General features: G+C 33.9%; 3 protein-coding genes across 3 annotated transcripts; 2 read left to right on the forward strand and 1 right to left on the reverse strand.

Annotated features, from left to right (window-relative positions):
• The first annotated feature begins 305 nt into the window (after positions 1-305).
• LOC145570819 (beta/delta-urticatoxin-Uf2b-like) lies at positions 306-677 on the forward strand. The gene has a single exon (XM_081629950.1). The coding sequence runs from the start codon at positions 306-308 to the stop codon at positions 675-677; it is 372 nt and encodes a 123-aa protein (XP_081486076.1).
• A 7,100-nt stretch (positions 678-7,777) lies between these two features.
• On the forward strand, positions 7,778-11,824 carry LOC145571912 (manganese-dependent ADP-ribose/CDP-alcohol diphosphatase-like). Its single transcript, XM_081630938.1, has 2 exons — positions 7,778-8,047; positions 10,625-11,824. Exon 2 carries the CDS (start codon positions 10,645-10,647, stop codon positions 11,593-11,595), a length of 951 nt encoding a protein of 316 aa, XP_081487064.1. The 5' UTR covers positions 7,778-8,047; positions 10,625-10,644; the 3' UTR covers positions 11,596-11,824.
• Positions 11,825-15,340: 3,516 nt separating this feature from the next.
• LOC145571913 (high-affinity nitrate transporter 3.2-like) lies at positions 15,341-17,260 on the reverse strand. Its single transcript, XM_081630939.1, has 2 exons — positions 16,857-17,260; positions 15,341-16,064 (listed from the first exon to the last, which is right to left on the reverse strand). The coding sequence occupies exons 1-2, from the start codon at positions 16,981-16,983 to the stop codon at positions 15,595-15,597; spliced, it is 597 nt and encodes a 198-aa protein (XP_081487065.1). The 5' UTR covers positions 16,984-17,260; the 3' UTR covers positions 15,341-15,594.
• Positions 17,261-17,825: the final 565 nt, after the last annotated feature.

The following is a 17,825-nucleotide window of genomic DNA, read 5'->3' on the forward strand; positions in this document are numbered from 1 at the left end:
GGCACGGCCCACACCGCGACACAGCCAGGCACGGCCCGCGGCGGCACGGCACGGCCCGTTGCCCATGTTTACTCATACATACACTCATTATAAAAATAAAAATAAAAAAAAATGCCAAAATATGACATGTGTGGTATTAAATATTAGTATTGATGATCGATTAAATTAAATCACATGGGTGGATACAGTTGCAACAAATCATAGTAGCATGGAAAAGCTGATGAGTAGTAGCGTTTCCTATAAAAACCGAGGGACAAGCTAAAAATAAAACTACACACACAAATTAAAGTATTACTTAATCATCCATGGAAAAGATGAAGAAATGGGGTTATCTGCTACTTATTAGCATGATTTTGATGAGCACAACTTGTAATGCCAGCCGTGAAATCAATGATGGTTTGTCCAATTATCGTGATCAGCAGTTCTTGCTCTCACTTGTTTCAAACATCATGCTAGAGGGAGCTGGAGCTGCTGTCGACAATTCCCTGAGTTGCACACCGGCTGGTGGATCCTGTACAGCTGGTAGTGGTAGTACTGAGTGCTGCGAACACCAAGCATGCCGCCTTATCTATAACAAGTGCGAATGGTGTCCAGGAGTTGGTGATTCTTGCGGTCTAACTTGGAGTTGTTGTCCAGGACTGACGTGCGATGGTGCTTTTTATGGTACTTGTTCCTAAGAATGATGCATGACTATGTATGTGTTTATTGTGTACTAAATTACTACTCGTACTATATTGGAGTAGTAAAATAAACTCCTAGCTTATAAGCCTGGATTGTCTTGTCTTGTCTTGTGGAATATACTACACATGTATACTACACAAGACTAATTCTGTTTTATGTACTAAATTATGCCGTGTCTTTGTGGTTTTGAATTTGTTTTACCTTGTGTTTGATGAACATGCTTTCGAAACAAACTTTCTAACTTTTCTTTAGGAAATTAAGATTGCAATGCAATTGTTAGGAGGACGGAGATAATACTATAAATGTGCTAGATGGACTTTTAAGTGAAAACGTTCTCAACTATGGGGTTGGACTAAAGATAAAAGGTGTAGTAACATGTAAATTTCATTATCTAACTGAGTAACTGTACGAATAGTCACAATTGGACCGTGAGTATTTTTTTGTCTTCCCTCGAGAGAAGACTTTGGTTGAACTACTACGGATCCCTCAAAAAATTTATTTATTGAGCTTCCTTTGGTTAAATATGAATTTTTTCAAAACAATAGATTCATTTGCCATATGATAAAGACAATTAAACCTTCACCTTCAAAAGAACTTGGAAAACTATTATTACAAAGTGATTGTCTAACCTTGATGAGTCTCAAATTCCTTTGAAATTCTAACTCAAACATATCTTCTAAAACATTAGGTACCTCATGTTTTGGTAGTACGTTCTACTTTGGTGTTTGAGGTCAACCAAGTTGTTACATTTTTGGGGATCATTTATATCAAAGTTTATTCTCTTACAAAAGTATGCATTAATAGCACGTTATGATCGTTGATTTCCTTCTACTAAACAAGCTGTGAAAGTATAATTCATCAAAGACTAAGGATATGTTCTCTTTAGCTTAATTTCAATTCAGTTTAGTTTTTAATTTTCTTCTCTTATAAACAATTCAGTTCAGCTCAATTCAGTCCAGTAAATCAAAACATGCCCTAACTTAATCTAGCCCATCCTCATTCTTAATGGAGGAAATGATTAAAGATGAAACTTTACTGTTAGAGTCAAGTTATTAATTAGGAGGTCAATCATTTGCACATTTAAGACATAAATCAATAGGTAAGCTAAGAAATCCAACTCTTACTAGCCAAGTGTAGGTAACCGTGTACGATCTACGACCTTTAGGGCTGTACAGAGTGTGGTTTAGACCGCACCAAACCGCAAACCAAACCGCAATAAATTTCTATAAGCCTGGATTGTCTTATAAGCCTATAAGCCTATAAATTTCTACTCGTACTATATTGGAGTAGTAAAATAAACTCCTAGCTTATAAGCCTGGATTGTCTTGTCTTGTCTTGTCTTGTGGAATATACTACACAAGACTACTTCTGTTTTAAGTACTTAATTTATAAATATATGCTGTGTCTTTGTGTATTTGAATTACATTTGTTTTAATTTAGCATGCGTTTGAGATTGCAATGCAATTGTTAGGAGGACGGAGAGTCGGAGATAATACTATGAATAATGTGGTTGATGGACTTTCAAACGAAAACTATTTCTAAACATAGAAAGGTATGCATGGTAAGATGTCAATTTCATTACCTAATTGAGTAACTGTACAAATATAGTAACAATTGGACCCTGAGTATATTACCACTTTAGGGGTGATGTTCAACGGTACGTAATGAAAATATATACTCCATCATGAAAAATACTATTCTTGGGACAACGAGGATACATTTCCATAATTAAGGATGTTTTTTAACTTAGTATTGAACAATTTGTCCACTCAAAAAAATATCATGAATCACGATGTAATTGATTTTTTCATCACACCAAAGATACTGTTGTAACAGTCGTCGTTAATGAAGTTTACTGTATTTATTAATTTCCTATCTTCTTATTTCTATAAAAGCTAAGGGCTAAAAACTAAAGGAAAACTAAAAACTAAAAAAACACACACACATATCACTGTACTTTCTTAGTTTCTTTTTTCATGTTTAAAAAAAATACAGTCACGTGGGATTTTGTTAGAGTCGGATCAATTTATACTTTTTTAACATTTTATTTTTTTAATTTTTATTACTTGATAATTATAGATTAAAATAATACATTGGCATAAGTGTGAAGGTGAGAAGGGTTGCAACTTTGCAAGTAATTAAAAAGAAACAAAAAATTTATGAAAAAATACACTTTATTAATCCCAACTATTGCCGATTTACTTCTAAAAATCCCAACTAAGGTTTATTTTTTAACAATCCTAGCTAACTATTATATGATTTTTCCTCCAGCAGTACCAAAAATCGGTTACCTGCTAAAAGGGTAAACTTTTTTTTTTTTGGTTTTTAAATGCCACATGTCAGCACATGAGTGGCCTAATATTTATAAATAAACAAATAAATAAATAACAAAAAAAAAACTAAAAAAACAGAAATCTATCCCCAGTCAACCCAGCAACCCCATCGTGAAATCTCAGCCACCACAGCCAATTGAAAGCCGGCGGCCACCTCCCTAACCTTCCGAAAACAGTCGAACCAAATCTGGGTTTAATTTATGGTGGTTGTTGTGCGAAATTGCTGCAAATCAAGGTTGAAATTGGTGCGAATATGGGTTTTAACCTGCTGGTGTTGTTCTGTTTGGAGGTGAATGTTGCGGGGTGGTGAATGGTGGATAAGGAGGTGATTGGTGGTGCTTAATGGCAGCGCCGATGTATAGGGCGAAAAATTGTAGCGAGGTGATTGGTTTGTTGCTCTTAATTTTTCCCAATCTTCCATCTTTGTGCTGCAATTGAGGTGCAATAAGTTGAGGTGAGAGATTGAGGGGTTGTGGTGGCTGAAGGGAGTGATAAGGAAGCAAAGGGTTGTGAGCGGTTTTGGCAGGACGGTTTTGGGGCTGCTATAATTGAGGGGTGCGGTTCGTCGCTGCTTTGGTTACGCCATAGCGGTGGCTGCTGCTGGCCCTGCTACTTTGGTGGTGGCAACCGCTACTTTGGCTGCGCCATTGCGGTGGGTGGAGGTTGCTTTTCGAGGGAGGATGGGTGGTTTGGGGGTGGGAGTAGGACGGCTAGGGTGGTTTTGGGGGTTGGGAGGGGACGACTGACCGTTTTCGGGGGTTAAGGGAGACGGTTGGTCGTTTTCCGACTAGCTGGGGGTTGGCCGTGGCGTTTAAGGGTGGCGGGAGGGGAGGAGGTGGTGGCTATTAGGGTTTTAATTTTTTTTAATTATAGACCAATCACGTGCCGACACATGTATTAGTAACCTATTACAACAAGTCATTGACTTGGTGTTGACCGGTTGGGTCTAGAAGCAAACTCATGTAATAGTTAGGATTGTTAAAAAATAAACCTTAGTTGGGATTTTTACAAGTAAATCGACAATAGTTGGGATTATTAAAGTGTATTTTTCCAAAATTTATTTAGTGATTTTCTATGGAAGAAATAAACTAATGAAGAAATTTGGTTATCTGCTACATATAATTAGCATGATTGTTTTGGTAAGCACGCAGTAGGGCAGTTGCCCGTCGTGAAACCGATGATGGTTTGTCCAATTAAATATCATGCTAGAGGGAGCTGGTACTGGTGTTGCTGTCGACGATACGCTGATCGAGTTGCACTCCGGCTGGCGGAGACTGTTCCACTACACATTGCTGCTCGTAGTAGTTACGTAGTAGTAAAATAAAGCCTCGTTGTCTTGTCTTGAGGAGGTTTTTTTCTTAAAAAAAAACGGTAAGATAGGGGGATCCCCCACCCTATCACAGGAAGGGGTGGGGGGGTTGAGGATCGAACCCCCAACCACTTGGAGAGGACACCCCTCCATCTCCTATGTCCTCTTATCTTAAAAAGTATACTATATAGGAAAATTTGTAAATTACCACCTAAAAAGATGACCTATTTTGAAATTACCACCCGTTAAAAATTTTATTTTAAATTACCACCCCTTAAATAAAAAAATATTCAGATTGCCACCTTTTTAGAAAATCCGGTGGAATTTCCGTTTGAGGGTCCCACCCAACGGCTAGTAACGACTACTTTGACTCTTTTTACTGTCTCCCTCCCCGATTTTTTTTGTTTATAAAGTTTCAAACTTCAATTCACAATTTTGTTCCCCAATTTCAACCAAATTTTCTCAAATTTCGCATGTTAGTGTTTGAAGAATTTATCCTCACAAGTGGAGACACTCAATTCGCAACCAAAGTATGAATCCACATGTTCTTAATTTAGGGTTTTTCACCAACAAAAATTGGGGTAAATGGTTATATTTAGGAATTAGAGTTCTTGGGGCAATAGAATTGGGCGTTTTTTATAATTAGGGTTCTTGGGACAATTGAATTGGGCAAGTACAGTACATCATTCAATTTGCAGGAAAAACAAAAGTTAGGGTTTTGATTTAACATTTGGGTAATTAAAGGAAGAAAGAGGGAAAAGATTGATGATGTTTGAACAAATTAATTGAAGGAATTGATGAGGGAAGTTCTTTTTTGAGTTTAATACAACAGTGAGAGGCTTAGGTCGAGGGGAAGGAAGAAAAAAAAGGAGGGAAGTTGATTAGGTGGGGCCTTCAAACGGAAATTCCACCGGATATTCTAAAAAGGTGGTAGTCTGATTTTTTTTTTTTTTTTTTTAATTTAAGGGATGGTAATTTAAAATAAAAATTTTAACGGGTGATAATTTCAAAACAGGTCCCTTTTTGGTGGTAATTTACAAATTAACCTATAAAATGTATTACTAAAACTTTTTGAATAACAATTTGCTTATATTGTAGACATTGAAATTTTGTCAGTTTAAGGTGTTAAATTTAATTAAATAAAAAGATATGTCACATAAACCATTTGATGATCCTAAAGGTATCGGAGAATGTAAGTAAATTATCTTAGTCTCTAATAGCAAATATAATTGTCAAACTTGTATGAAATAGTATTCCTAAATAAGCTCATCACACGTAAAGGAGTTTGTTCCTCCCCTTCTTACCATTTTTTTAAATACAGGTACCGCCATAACAACTAGCATAAAAAGAAGGTACTTGGTACTTCTTAGCCTTTGATTGGGTTAAAGTTATTAATTTTCAATGTTTTACTGTCACTCTTTCTAATTGTAACTTAAGTAATGTGTTGGAAATTTAGAATTCATAAATTCATAACTTAAGCACAATGTGTGCTACCCATGTTGTAGCTTTTTTTTTTTTTTTTTTTTTTTGAAAAAAGTCCTAAAGGACACTAAATTTCATTAATATAATCCATACGACATCTACAATTGACAATGAACGATAATGAAAACGAATTTAACAAAATCAAACAAGAATTAATCGGGGAAGGGCTAAGAATCCAAATACATAAATATAACAATTCGACATATTCTCGATTCGTTGTCTCATACAACTTTTTGAGTGGATCCGTCGTCGCTTCGCAATTTTGTGAGAAAGTCAATTCTTGAGCTGATTCCGTAACCCGAATCCGAGCCACAATCAATAGTAGCCCCACACAACCGAAGACCAAATTAAGCACAAATAAAACCTTGTCTTTCGAAGGAGTACGAAAAACTTTGTCTTTTGAAGGAGATCGAAAAAACCTTGTCTTTTGAAGGAGATCGAAAAAACCTTGTCTTTCGAAGGAGATAAACCCTTTCTTTCGAGGAAGACATTATTGTAACCTAAAACAAAAGGCTTAAAGGAAAATAAAGATTGGGGCTTTCCACCGGTGAAATCCGATGGAAGCCCCTTTAAAATTGACAATGGAGACTAGGTTTAGGAGAGAGAAGAGAGAAAAGGAGGCTAGGGTTTTAATTCATCATATACTCTTACCCATGTTGTAGCTTAGCTAATTGTTATCTTGTTTACTCTCCCCACACCCTAAAAATAAAAAATAAGCCAAAAATTAAGTCGACCGAAATCAAACTCAACTATTCTAAGAGCAAGATTAGCCCTGAGTCTTAAGACTCAGGATGACATCATCATTTTTTGATTTTGTGATCTTAAGACAAGACTTTGTTTTTTTAATGCATTTAAGAAGTTAAGTCTTAACAAAATCTGAAGTGGAGTCTTGAAAACTCAAGACTCAACTTAAGACTCAACTCTATACACTATACACAGTGTTTTCCCTATATATACATCAAAACACGGTATTTTGATAATAATTTTTTTTTTTTTTAGTTTTTTAAATACATTATAATTTATGTACACTTCTTTAAAAAAAAAAAAAATCTATGAACGTTGTTTTTTTTTTAAAAAAAAATGTATGTATGTTGTTCCAATTTTTTTTTTTTATAGATATGAACTTTGTTTTTAATTTTTTGTATACATTTACAACTATTTAATGCAATATGTGTAATTTTAAAATTTCATGCATTTTTAAATCAATTAAATTCATGTAGTTCCATTATAATTGATTTTTTTTTTGCTTGATCTATTTTGCTATTATTTTTCAACTGTGACATCTAAATTGGTTAGAAATTTGTTACCCCACTGTGAATATTCATATCATATTAAAATTATATATGTATTTCAAAAAAAATATATTGAAATACATTTGTTAAAAGACAAAAAAAAATTAATAAATATTTTAAATAAATCTAAAATAAGTCTTATGATTGAAGAGATAAATCTGATTGAGTCTTAAGGAGTCTTAACATAATTAAAATTAAAAAAAATAAATAAATTTAATATAAAATCTGATGTGGAAATTAATTAAAATCTTAAGACCAGACAGGGTTAATCTTGCTCTAAGAGCAAGTTTAGCTCCAAGTCTTAAGACTTGGGGTGACATCATCATTTTGAGTCTTAAGATTTGTACTTAAGACTTTTCCCATTTTTTTTCAAAAATCTCAAGCAAGTCTCAAGTTGAGTCTTGAAATTTCAAGACTCAACTTAAGACTTGAGATTGAGACCCACTTCATCCACTTCATTTTTATTTTTATTATCCCTTTTTTTCTTACACTTTTCTACATATAATATGTCAAATATTTAAGTTTTAGGGCTAAAGTGATAAATTTGTGTAAATCTTAGTGAGTCTTAACAAGAATTTGATGACATCATTTTCAATGGGGACCACCAAAAATAATGTCACATCCAAATCTTAAGACTTGGGGCTAAACTTGCTTTAAGAACGCCTCGTATTATTGGAGGGATACATTGATACATATACGCCGAGGAACAAGGTACAACCAAACGTGGCCGATTGTATGTATACTAGTATAAAACTCCACAGTTGTTACTTCTGCCATAGGCCCCGTGAACTCTCTAAAAAAGTCCAAAAGTTGCGTAAGACGATCATATGAATATACTACTATGATCATATCGTTCTATATCCTATTTCATAACTTCTTACTTCAAAGGTGATCGATTGATCTCTTTCTAGCATTGCCTGTCTCAAATTTTAAGCATTACAAAGACGCAGGTAAATTCTTCACCTTTGTTCATCATTTAATTTCCCCGAATTATTTTTTGGGCGTATTGATTTTTTACCTTTTTATTTCCCAATTTCTGTCTTTGCTTTGTTTGATTCACTATTACATTTGCAATATTTATAATGGGTTTATCACAATTAGCATTTATTTTGTGAAAATTTTAAATTTTGAGGCAATTTTTATCAATAGAAGCTTTAATTTTTGGGATCAAGTAATTTCCTAGGGCTTTAATCAATTGGGTTTTTTTTTTTTTTTTTTTTTTTTTTTTTTTTTTTTTTGCTACTTCCCAAAAGATTAATGTGTCTTGATCCAATTTGGGTTATGATATTTTTGCGATTAGGCTTAATTGTTGGAGAAATTGAAGTTTTTTTTGCTAAATTTATAACGAGATTACATTATTATCAGCTTCAGTATGAAGCTTTACCTGCCAAATTTGTAAAATTGTGTAATCAAGGTGATATCTTGTTTGTTGCTAACATGTGATATTTCACTGACCCTAGCAAGAATAATTTATGGGATATTTTAGTTATGATGTGAATGCTTTGGACCGATGATTCGAAGAATAGAAATCAATTAATCTAGTTGTTTTTAGTTGGGAGAAGATATAATGTACCATGGATTGAGGAGCTTTTAGAGTTTTAGGGAAGTACATAGATATGAGCTTATTTTGGTGTTTTCGGCTTCTAGACTTTTTCGTATGAACAAACCAATAGAACAGTGAGAAGTTAGGATGGTGAATTTTAACAACACTTTCGAAGGATGAAGTAGCTTGATCATGCTAATTGATTACATTGTTTGAAAAGGGGGAAGAGGAGACAAATTGATTACACTGTGCTATTGAATAAGGAATCTTACCAATCTTTCCTTCTTATAATCAATGTTGCTGTTTTTGACCTTTGGGTCTTTTCCTTCCCCAAACAAATCAAATGGCAGCCTTTAATGTGAAAGAAGGAGCACCGTTTTAGTTCTTTTAGTCTTGGGGTTTTGAAGAGACTACTACATGTAAATTTTAGGTGTGATGATTATAGGTTATAAGCAACACAAAAACAGTTGAGGAACAGAACTAAATGGAGTTTTTGTTTGCCATTGTGAAAGTATGAAACACTTTTATGCCTTTTGTCCTCTGAACACCATTGCCTGAGTTCTGTTGGTTACCAAGAGCTTTTCTGGTTACACACTTCCATCTTCCTTACTTCTTATGTTTGTTTATAAAACTATGTTAGGGGACTATAATCTGTCTTATACTGAAATAAATTGTGAATATGCAAGTGTTTGAGCTGGAACTCATGAAGAGTTAAATATTCATGTTATGTGACATGTTTATCAGGTGTTTGTCAAGTTAGCTTTACTAAAGAATCTCAGTTGATGGTTTGCTGTTAGAATTGCGAGAATTTTTTGTATCTATGGCTCCGTTTATTTTAGTGGAAAGCATTACCTTGGAAAATGATTTTCATCCATTTTTCCATTTTCCTTTGTTTTTTAAAAGGGTGGAAAACAATTTTCTCATATGTGGAAAGTTTTACTTTAAAGATTTGCAGAGACGTTATGCCACATTTTCTTCTTTACTCCTCACTTCTCTATTTCCTCTCCTCTATCCTCTCCCTCTCTTTTATTTCCAATTTTCTTTTTCTCATAAGCTTTCATATAATCAAATAAACAAAGAAAAACACTATTTACTTCATTGAAAACTGTTTTCTCTAGAAAATAATTTTCCATGAAAACTGTTTTCCATCAAAATGAACTGAGCCTATGTTGAAAGTTTTCCAAGTCTTTAGAAGTATCATATGGTATACCACACTATATCATTCCTAATCAGAGGTTCAAATATTTCCAAAAATTTTCTTTTATAAGTGGAGTGAGGTGGTTTGCATGTGTCTATGATTCAAAATATGTAGAATAGTTTATTATTTGGAGCAACTGAGAAGCTGTTGACAGCTTATTGAAACAGTTCATTTTGTCCATTAGAGTTCAAGCTGAAATAGACACAATATGAGTTATAATATCAGATATTGGGGGAGACAATTTTGTGCACGTCTCAATGTCAGTGCTTAAATTTTGCTTCATGCCTACAGTATTGTTCACTAAGGACTGGACTTTTGGGGAAAGCTTGTATCAAGCATAAGCACTATGATGTTACACTTAAGATTAGGTGAAGGCAAAAATTGATTATTTTGTTATACTTGTATTGAGTTTGGCAGTTCTTCTGTGTTCTACATCGACCGTCATATTTCCTGTTAAGATTTTCTTATCAAATCTTGTTTTATGTTCTCATACTGACCAATTTCAGTTCAAATTACCTATAAAGTTTGATACCCCAACCTCCATTCACCCCAGGGTCCTCCCCTGCCACCCCATTGCCTTTCCTTCCCCATATCTCAATAGTTTAGGTCATTTGGATGCTATTTTTGTCTTTGTATCATGTTTGTGTAATAGCTTACATATTCAGCATGTATACTTGTATATCAAGTACTTTGTATTTGTTATCTCTTTCTTCCCACTCCCTTTCTTTTCCTCTTTTTGATATTTACAGAGTAGCAGTTCTAATTTTGGCTTTCGTCATTTGTTAGGTCAATTAGCTTTTGATTGAATGGGGTTAATCACTGCTCAGGGTAAACAGCCGCTCTTCTCCTTTGGAGTTATATCAGATGTTCAATATGCTGATATTCCTGACGGTCGTTCCTTTCTTGGTGTGCCTCGATATTATAGACACAGTGTACTTGTGTTGGAAAGGGCGGTCCAGAATTGGAATAGCCTCCAACATCTTAGTTTTGCTGTCAATTTTGGCGACATTGTTGATGGATTCTGCCCAAAGGACCAGTCTCTAAATGCTGTAAAGATGGTTGCTTCCAAATTTGAAGAATTCAATGGCCCTGTATACCACATGATTGGCAACCACTGCCTCTATAATCTTTCTCGTGAAACGCTACTCCCATTATTGAAGATTCCAAGTCATGATTGCAGTGCTTATTATGATTTTTCACCAACACATGATTACCGATTTGTTGTTCTTGATGGCTATGATATTAGTGTCATAGGTTGGCCTGAAGATCATCCAAAATCAATGGAAGCTGTGAGTATTCTCAAGGAAAAGAACCCGAACTTAGATAAAAATAGTCCTGTTGGACTCAGTGGTCTTGAAAGAAGGTTTCTGATGTTCAACGGAGCAATTGGAAGGGAACAGCTGGAATGGTTAGATCAAGTCCTCCAGAATGCAACTGATCTGAAACAGAAGGTGATCATCTGCTGTCACCTGCCTCTAGATCCTGGCGCAACGACACCTGAAGCAATTCTATGGAATTACAATGAAGTGATGGATGTTATACACAAATACAAGTGTGTAAAAGTCTGCTTTGGTGGCCACGAACATAGAGGGGGTTACTCAGTTGATTCCCATGGGGTCCATCACCGTGTTTTCGAAGCAGCCCTTGAGTGTCCTCCCAATTCGGATGCATTTGGGTATGTTGATGTGTATGATGATAGAATATCACTTGTTGGAACCGACAGGATGAAGAGCACAGATATGGTGTTTGATTCGTGAGTCGTGACCTCTTCCTGTTTGGTAATGTATTCTTTATCTAACAGATTATTCCTCTTCCTCTTCCTCTTCTTCCAATTCAATATTGATACGTTATTGTTAGATTCGATAGCTGGTGCCTTATGGTCCATGGATCAGCTCTTTTGTAAATGAGTTCCGTTGATGGTATTACCTACTGCAAAATGTAGGTCTGATTATAAGGAATAAAAATTATACTGCTATGTTAGTGTCTCCTGCTTTCTTGCTTGAATTTTTTTTTTTTTTTTTTTTTTTGCTCACCCTTAATTTCTTGGTATGAAATTTTGCGGTATTTCAGACTAACAATGCTACAGTCTTATCTTGCTTGCTTGGTATTTGTTATGCAGAACTTCAGGCAAACAATGCTACTGTCTTATCCTACTTAATTGTTACGAAATAGTTGTAACTTGTGAGTAGCTTTCAGAAATATAATGACATTTCACTTTTAAGAATGCTTGCTTGTTTTGCATGATCCCTTGCTCATTTCCATTCCCTAAATGATATGGAGTATATTGTACTGAATATATGATGTTATATTAGAAGAGTCTCGCGTAAATTCTTTGTTTGTTTATCCTTCGATAGTTCAATCCATTGTGATGCATGCACTCGCATTCTGAAGACTATAAGGTGTTGCCTTTAATACTTATGTTGCTGAGTTCTCGGACTTCTCACTGATTTGGGCTTGGATTGTTAGGTATAAGAATCAATCCTATTTACAATGAAGACCAAATAATTCAATTACATGGGTAGATATCTCTCAAGTAGTAGAGACCACTAGAGAGTAGGGATGGCAACGGGTCGGACTCGGAGCGGATTATGCTAAATCCGACTCCGACCCGACAGGAAGTCGGAGGTTAAATCCGACATCCGACATCCGACTCCGACTTTAATATCCGACCTCCGACTCCGATCCGACCCGACTCCGAGTTTTTTTTTTCATTATTCAATATACTTTGAGATGTTGGGCTATTTGGGCCTTTACAACCCACACCCAATGCCACCATGACCCATACAAAAATCCACTATCTATTAGAGTAGGAGTCGGATAATCCGTTAGAGTTGGACATTCGTCGGAGTCGGATTTTTTTCTCGGATTTTTTGTAGGATCCGACTCCGACCCTCCTCCGACTCGGAGTCGAACTCGGATTACTTTTTTCTCGGACTCAGAGCGGATATTTTACCTCGGATCGGGGCGGAGTAGGGTCGGATCCGGACTAAATTGCCATCCCTACTAGAGAGTGTGTTTAAAGTTAGTAGTCAAAGAGGGAAAAGAGGTTTACTATTCATTCAAAATGTTGATTTTAGCTACTATAAAAATATTCGAATTAGTAGTTACTGGTATAATCAAAAGTTAAAGTGTTGCCATTAAAAAGATCCATTTTCTCTATCCTTCATATATGTACAAAGCTTTAGAGGGTAGTAATGTCGATAAATTTCAATGTAGATCTTTAGCACTAGTAAGATACTAAGATATGTGATACTCCCTCCGTTTTAAAATACTTGCTTTATTTCTCTATGCGCGGAGTTTTAGGAGAAATTGGAAAAAGTAATAAAATGTAGAAATAGTGGGGTTGGTGGAAAAATTAAAAAATATAAAAGACAAAAGGAGTGGAGATAATTGGAGGAGAGAGAATACATGTTGGGTCCACTAGGTGAGAGAAATTAATTAAATATTGTAAGAGCTTTCCAAAAAAAGAAAATAGAGCAAGTATTTAAAAACGGCCGCAAATGGAAAGTGGAACAAATATTTTAAAACGGAGGGAGTATCAGACTATCAGTATATCACCTTCTATTTAAGTATTTAGTGTACCAAAAGTTTGAAAGTCCAAAACCATAAACATTCATACTCTAACTTACAACTTCAATTAATACTTCGACTCTCACGCAAGTAGATAACGTGTAACTTTGATTAGGATGATTTTATCGCGGTCATTTGAAATATGACTACCATATTATTTTAATGATATATAATATGCTTAGTTTATTTTTTTCACGTTATAAAATGGCCACAATTAGTCTTATAATATCTACAATGTAAATATAAATTTTGAAAATTTTAATCCTACATAAAATAAATATTTTTTTGAGAAACTATAAATAAGAAAATAAAAATGACATAAATGAAACTAAAAATTTGATAAATCAAAATAATGTTGATAATACTATTTCATACCATTTTTCCTATAATTAATTACTTAGAAAAAAAATATGTCACTTATGAACTATATCATCATTAAAACATTATGTTTTATGCTAGTCATATTTCAAATGACTAAGGGCCTGTTCATATTTACTTATTTTCAGTTCAGTTCAGCTCTAATCAGTTCAGTTCAGTTCAGCTCTTAATTTCCCTCTCTCATAAAATATTCATTTCAGCTTAATTCAGTTCAGTTCAGTTCAGCTCCAATTAGTTCAGTTCAGTTCAATTCAGCTCCAATCAGTTCAGTTCAGTTCAGTTCAATAAATATGAACATACCCTAATGTAAAATTCACTCCGATTAATATGTTTAAGTCAAGTTATAAATATGTAAACTACTAACTCAATAAAATGGAAAAAGTCAAATATAAAGATGCCCATTCAAGTTATACTAGCTTTGCGTGAGGTAATATAACTAACATTATTTTTTTTTTGAAGGAAATATAACTAACATTATTTATATAAAGAAAATTAAAAACAATATAGATTATAGACTATATTTTATTGGAGTATTTACGAAGTATATGAAATTATGATGCTATACATAACATTGCCAAAGCTTAATGAATTAATATACTGCCATCTGCTTCTTGGAAATTTCGCAAATACGTAAAATATGAACGCGTACAATACGGCCAAAACAAGTACGTAAATACGGACGCGTGGAATACGGCCAAAAAAATTGCTAGTCGTTTCTAAGCATTATTAAAACATTGAACCTTCCAATTAGGGATGGCAATGGATCGGAGGTGGGTCGGGTGATGCTTCATCCGCCTCCATCCACCAACGATCCATCCATCACCTAATCCATCCATCCACCAAATTTACCTTCATCCACATCCGATCCATCCATCATCCATGGATGAATCGGGTGGATCGGGTGATAATTCGGGTGAAAAACTACAACTTTGCACTTTCATAATTAAGATAAAGCTTTTGAAAAAAGTGATTAACTAATAAAAACTTTAATACATCTTCCTAATACTTGCTTCTTTTTACTAACTCTAAAGCACATGTTACTTCCTAAACCTTGCAAATGTACATTATATTATTAAAAAAATATTTATTTTTATTTTTATATATATAAATTTAACGGATGGATGGACGGGTCGGATGATGGATCGGGTGATGGGTTGGATGTATCATCACCCGCATCCGACCCGATCCGTCACCCGACTCATCCATCATCCATCCGTCACCCGCTTAAGTTCGGATTTTCATCCATATATTTGGATCGGGTGGATGGTTATCCATCGGGTTTGGATGATATTGCCACCCCTACTTCCAATTCTATTATGACATTGTTGTGATTGTCACGTTTGTCTCTTCATTTTTTTATGCCTCGAAATATTCCCTTTTTCTAATTATAAATTTACATTTTTTTTTCACTCTTTTACATCAAAATATCATTCCACATCCTCTTTCACGTGCATCAGTGAATCGAAGAATTGACAATGCAAGCAATAAAATTATAAGTATAATTAATCAAAAAGTCATAGAATATATAAAAAAAAATTTACTTAGAAATTAAAATTTATTGGTTAAAAATTGTTCTTCTTATAACCTTTCTCCAAAACTCTTAAAATTTGACATAATTAGCAAACAACAAAATATAGATTACACATATTTATATAATTAAAAGATGATGGTGTATGTAGTTAAAGCCAGAAGCCTAACACACAAATTCATCAAATTAAAGTATACATAAGAAAAATACCACATAATTTCCTCACAAATTAATGAAAAATAAAAGAAACACCAAACCCTTGGTGTAACGTTTTTTTCCCTTAGGTAGCCCTCTTAGCCTTTTTCTTCTCCAAGTAGAAGAAAAACGCTAGAGAAAGCACGGAGAAGGCGGAGAAGATAGAAGCCGCAATGTCGATCGAGGCGCTACGGCCACTAATACTCTTAACGGACAAGTCTAGACCGGTGGTTTGTCCGTAGGCAAGTTGTTTGCCGTCGGGGCCGTCACGTACGTACGCACGGACGAAGTAATGTGCAGTTGGTACGTCCTTTTTAACAGTGTAGGTAAATGAGTCACTTGATGAAGTGAAGTCTTTTTTAACTACTAGAAATTGGCATGTTTTGTCTCTAGCCAATTCATCTTCGGTCTTCCTCCATGGCCTGTCTACTTGGCTCTCGGCTAAGAAGCACAACTTCACCTCTACTTGCTTGTAGGCTGAAGAGTCGAGTTTTGATACGTTTCGGTTTAACCCCCATGTCACTGTTATTTGGTCTTTTCCCGCCCTTAGAAATACTGTATCAAGTAAAGATTGTGTCAATAATAAAGAAATGACGTGTAGTGATTTAGCAGAAAAAGGTTAGACAAATTTATAACTATGATATATATTTTAACTTTTGTGTATCATGGTGGTACATTTATTATATTATTAAAGACCATTATATAATTATTGGACCTCTATAAATTTGCTAAAACATATAAGTACCCTATATATTTTGGATGTTTTAAGGTCTTACTAATAAAAGGAAGAGATAAGGAATTCAATCATTTAAGTAAGTTTATGTAATATAATCAACTTTTCTTAATATATTTAGAAAGTCAACTCTTTGATTGAATCAAATCTACAAAGTGCGTGTATTCTTGTGATTGATGAAGTTTCTCATCCAACTCAAAGCGGTTAAGCTCATACACAATCTTTTTGAAATGAACATCACCCTTATCATTGTTTTCTATAAAAATACATACGTACGGAGTATTTAATTTAGTTTTTTTTTTCTCTCTCTCTTCAAACTCAATCATATAATTTAGAAATGTATTACAAGTAAATTTGATGTAAGCATAGATTATGATTCTCATGATAAACCCGAGTGTACTTTAAATAGATGGATCTTCAAAAAGACATAATTACAATAACAATGAAATTTTTCAACAAAAACAAAACAATAACAATGAAATTGATAATCAATGGTATATCATGCTAGTAATTGACTTTTTTTAATGCCTCATTTAGAAGAAGAAATAAGTGAATATAACTCAAATAAAAATTATGATCAAATAATTAATTTCAGAAATTATAAATGATGTTACCTTTGCCTGTAGGGGTGGTAGAGACGGTGAGAGTGTTAGCAAGATCTTTGAACAAGCCTGATCCATAGCAAGATGCAACCAAGCTTGATAAAAGCACAGAAAAGATTATTAAACCTCGAACCGCCATAATTTAATTTTTTTTTCTTTTTTTTTAGGCTTCTAGCTGATGAACAAAGAGAAAAAAAAAAATTAAAAGCTAAAAATCTTCCAAATTTTTTTTGATACTTTTTAGTTTTTTTTTTGTGATTTTGATTATGATTCTTTCTGTAGTTGGTACTTCTATATATATTGTGTACTTGAAGAGACCCCACTTTGAAGGATACTCTAACAATTTACCTTAAGATTATAATTATAATAATTAATTAACTGTTAAAATATAATTTTGTACTATTATTTTAAAAACGAGCAAGTCAACTGTAAAACTTGTAACTCTTGGAGAAGCAGAAAAGAACAGAATATTAGTTAATTTATAATAAGGAATTTATTAAATTTAATGAAGAATTGGCCCAAAGTAAAATGAAGAGGTGGGTTGAATTATTAATTAAATGTTGATAAGATATTGTAATTATATGCCATTGGTTGATATTTTAATTATCTGACTATTCTTGTAATATGCTTGGATCCAAGTGGAAGTACATGAATCTACAGAATCTTCATTTAAATTCCAAATGAATTATTCGAATCATCTAAAAGGGTTTATTTGGTTGTCGTATATTTTTTTTTTGAAACATATTTGGTTGTCTTATATGATAGGGTCTTCATCCAGCCAATTTGTAGCTGTTACACGACTTGGGGACAAGTAAATATAGTAATCCTTTCGTTCTATAACATTTGTTGTTCATAATATCTACCATTTTTATGAAGAGAATTATAGTTTATGGTTTAATTGATGTGACTTTTAGATTATTTTACTTATTTGATTGATATGAGTATTATATTTTGGTGCCTTTAAGTCAAATGTTGAAAATC

This window comes from Chenopodium album, chromosome 12 (genome assembly GCF_948465745.1).
Source record: "Chenopodium album chromosome 12, dcCheAlbu1.1, whole genome shotgun sequence".
NCBI classification, from domain to species: domain Eukaryota; kingdom Viridiplantae; phylum Streptophyta; class Magnoliopsida; order Caryophyllales; family Amaranthaceae; genus Chenopodium; species Chenopodium album.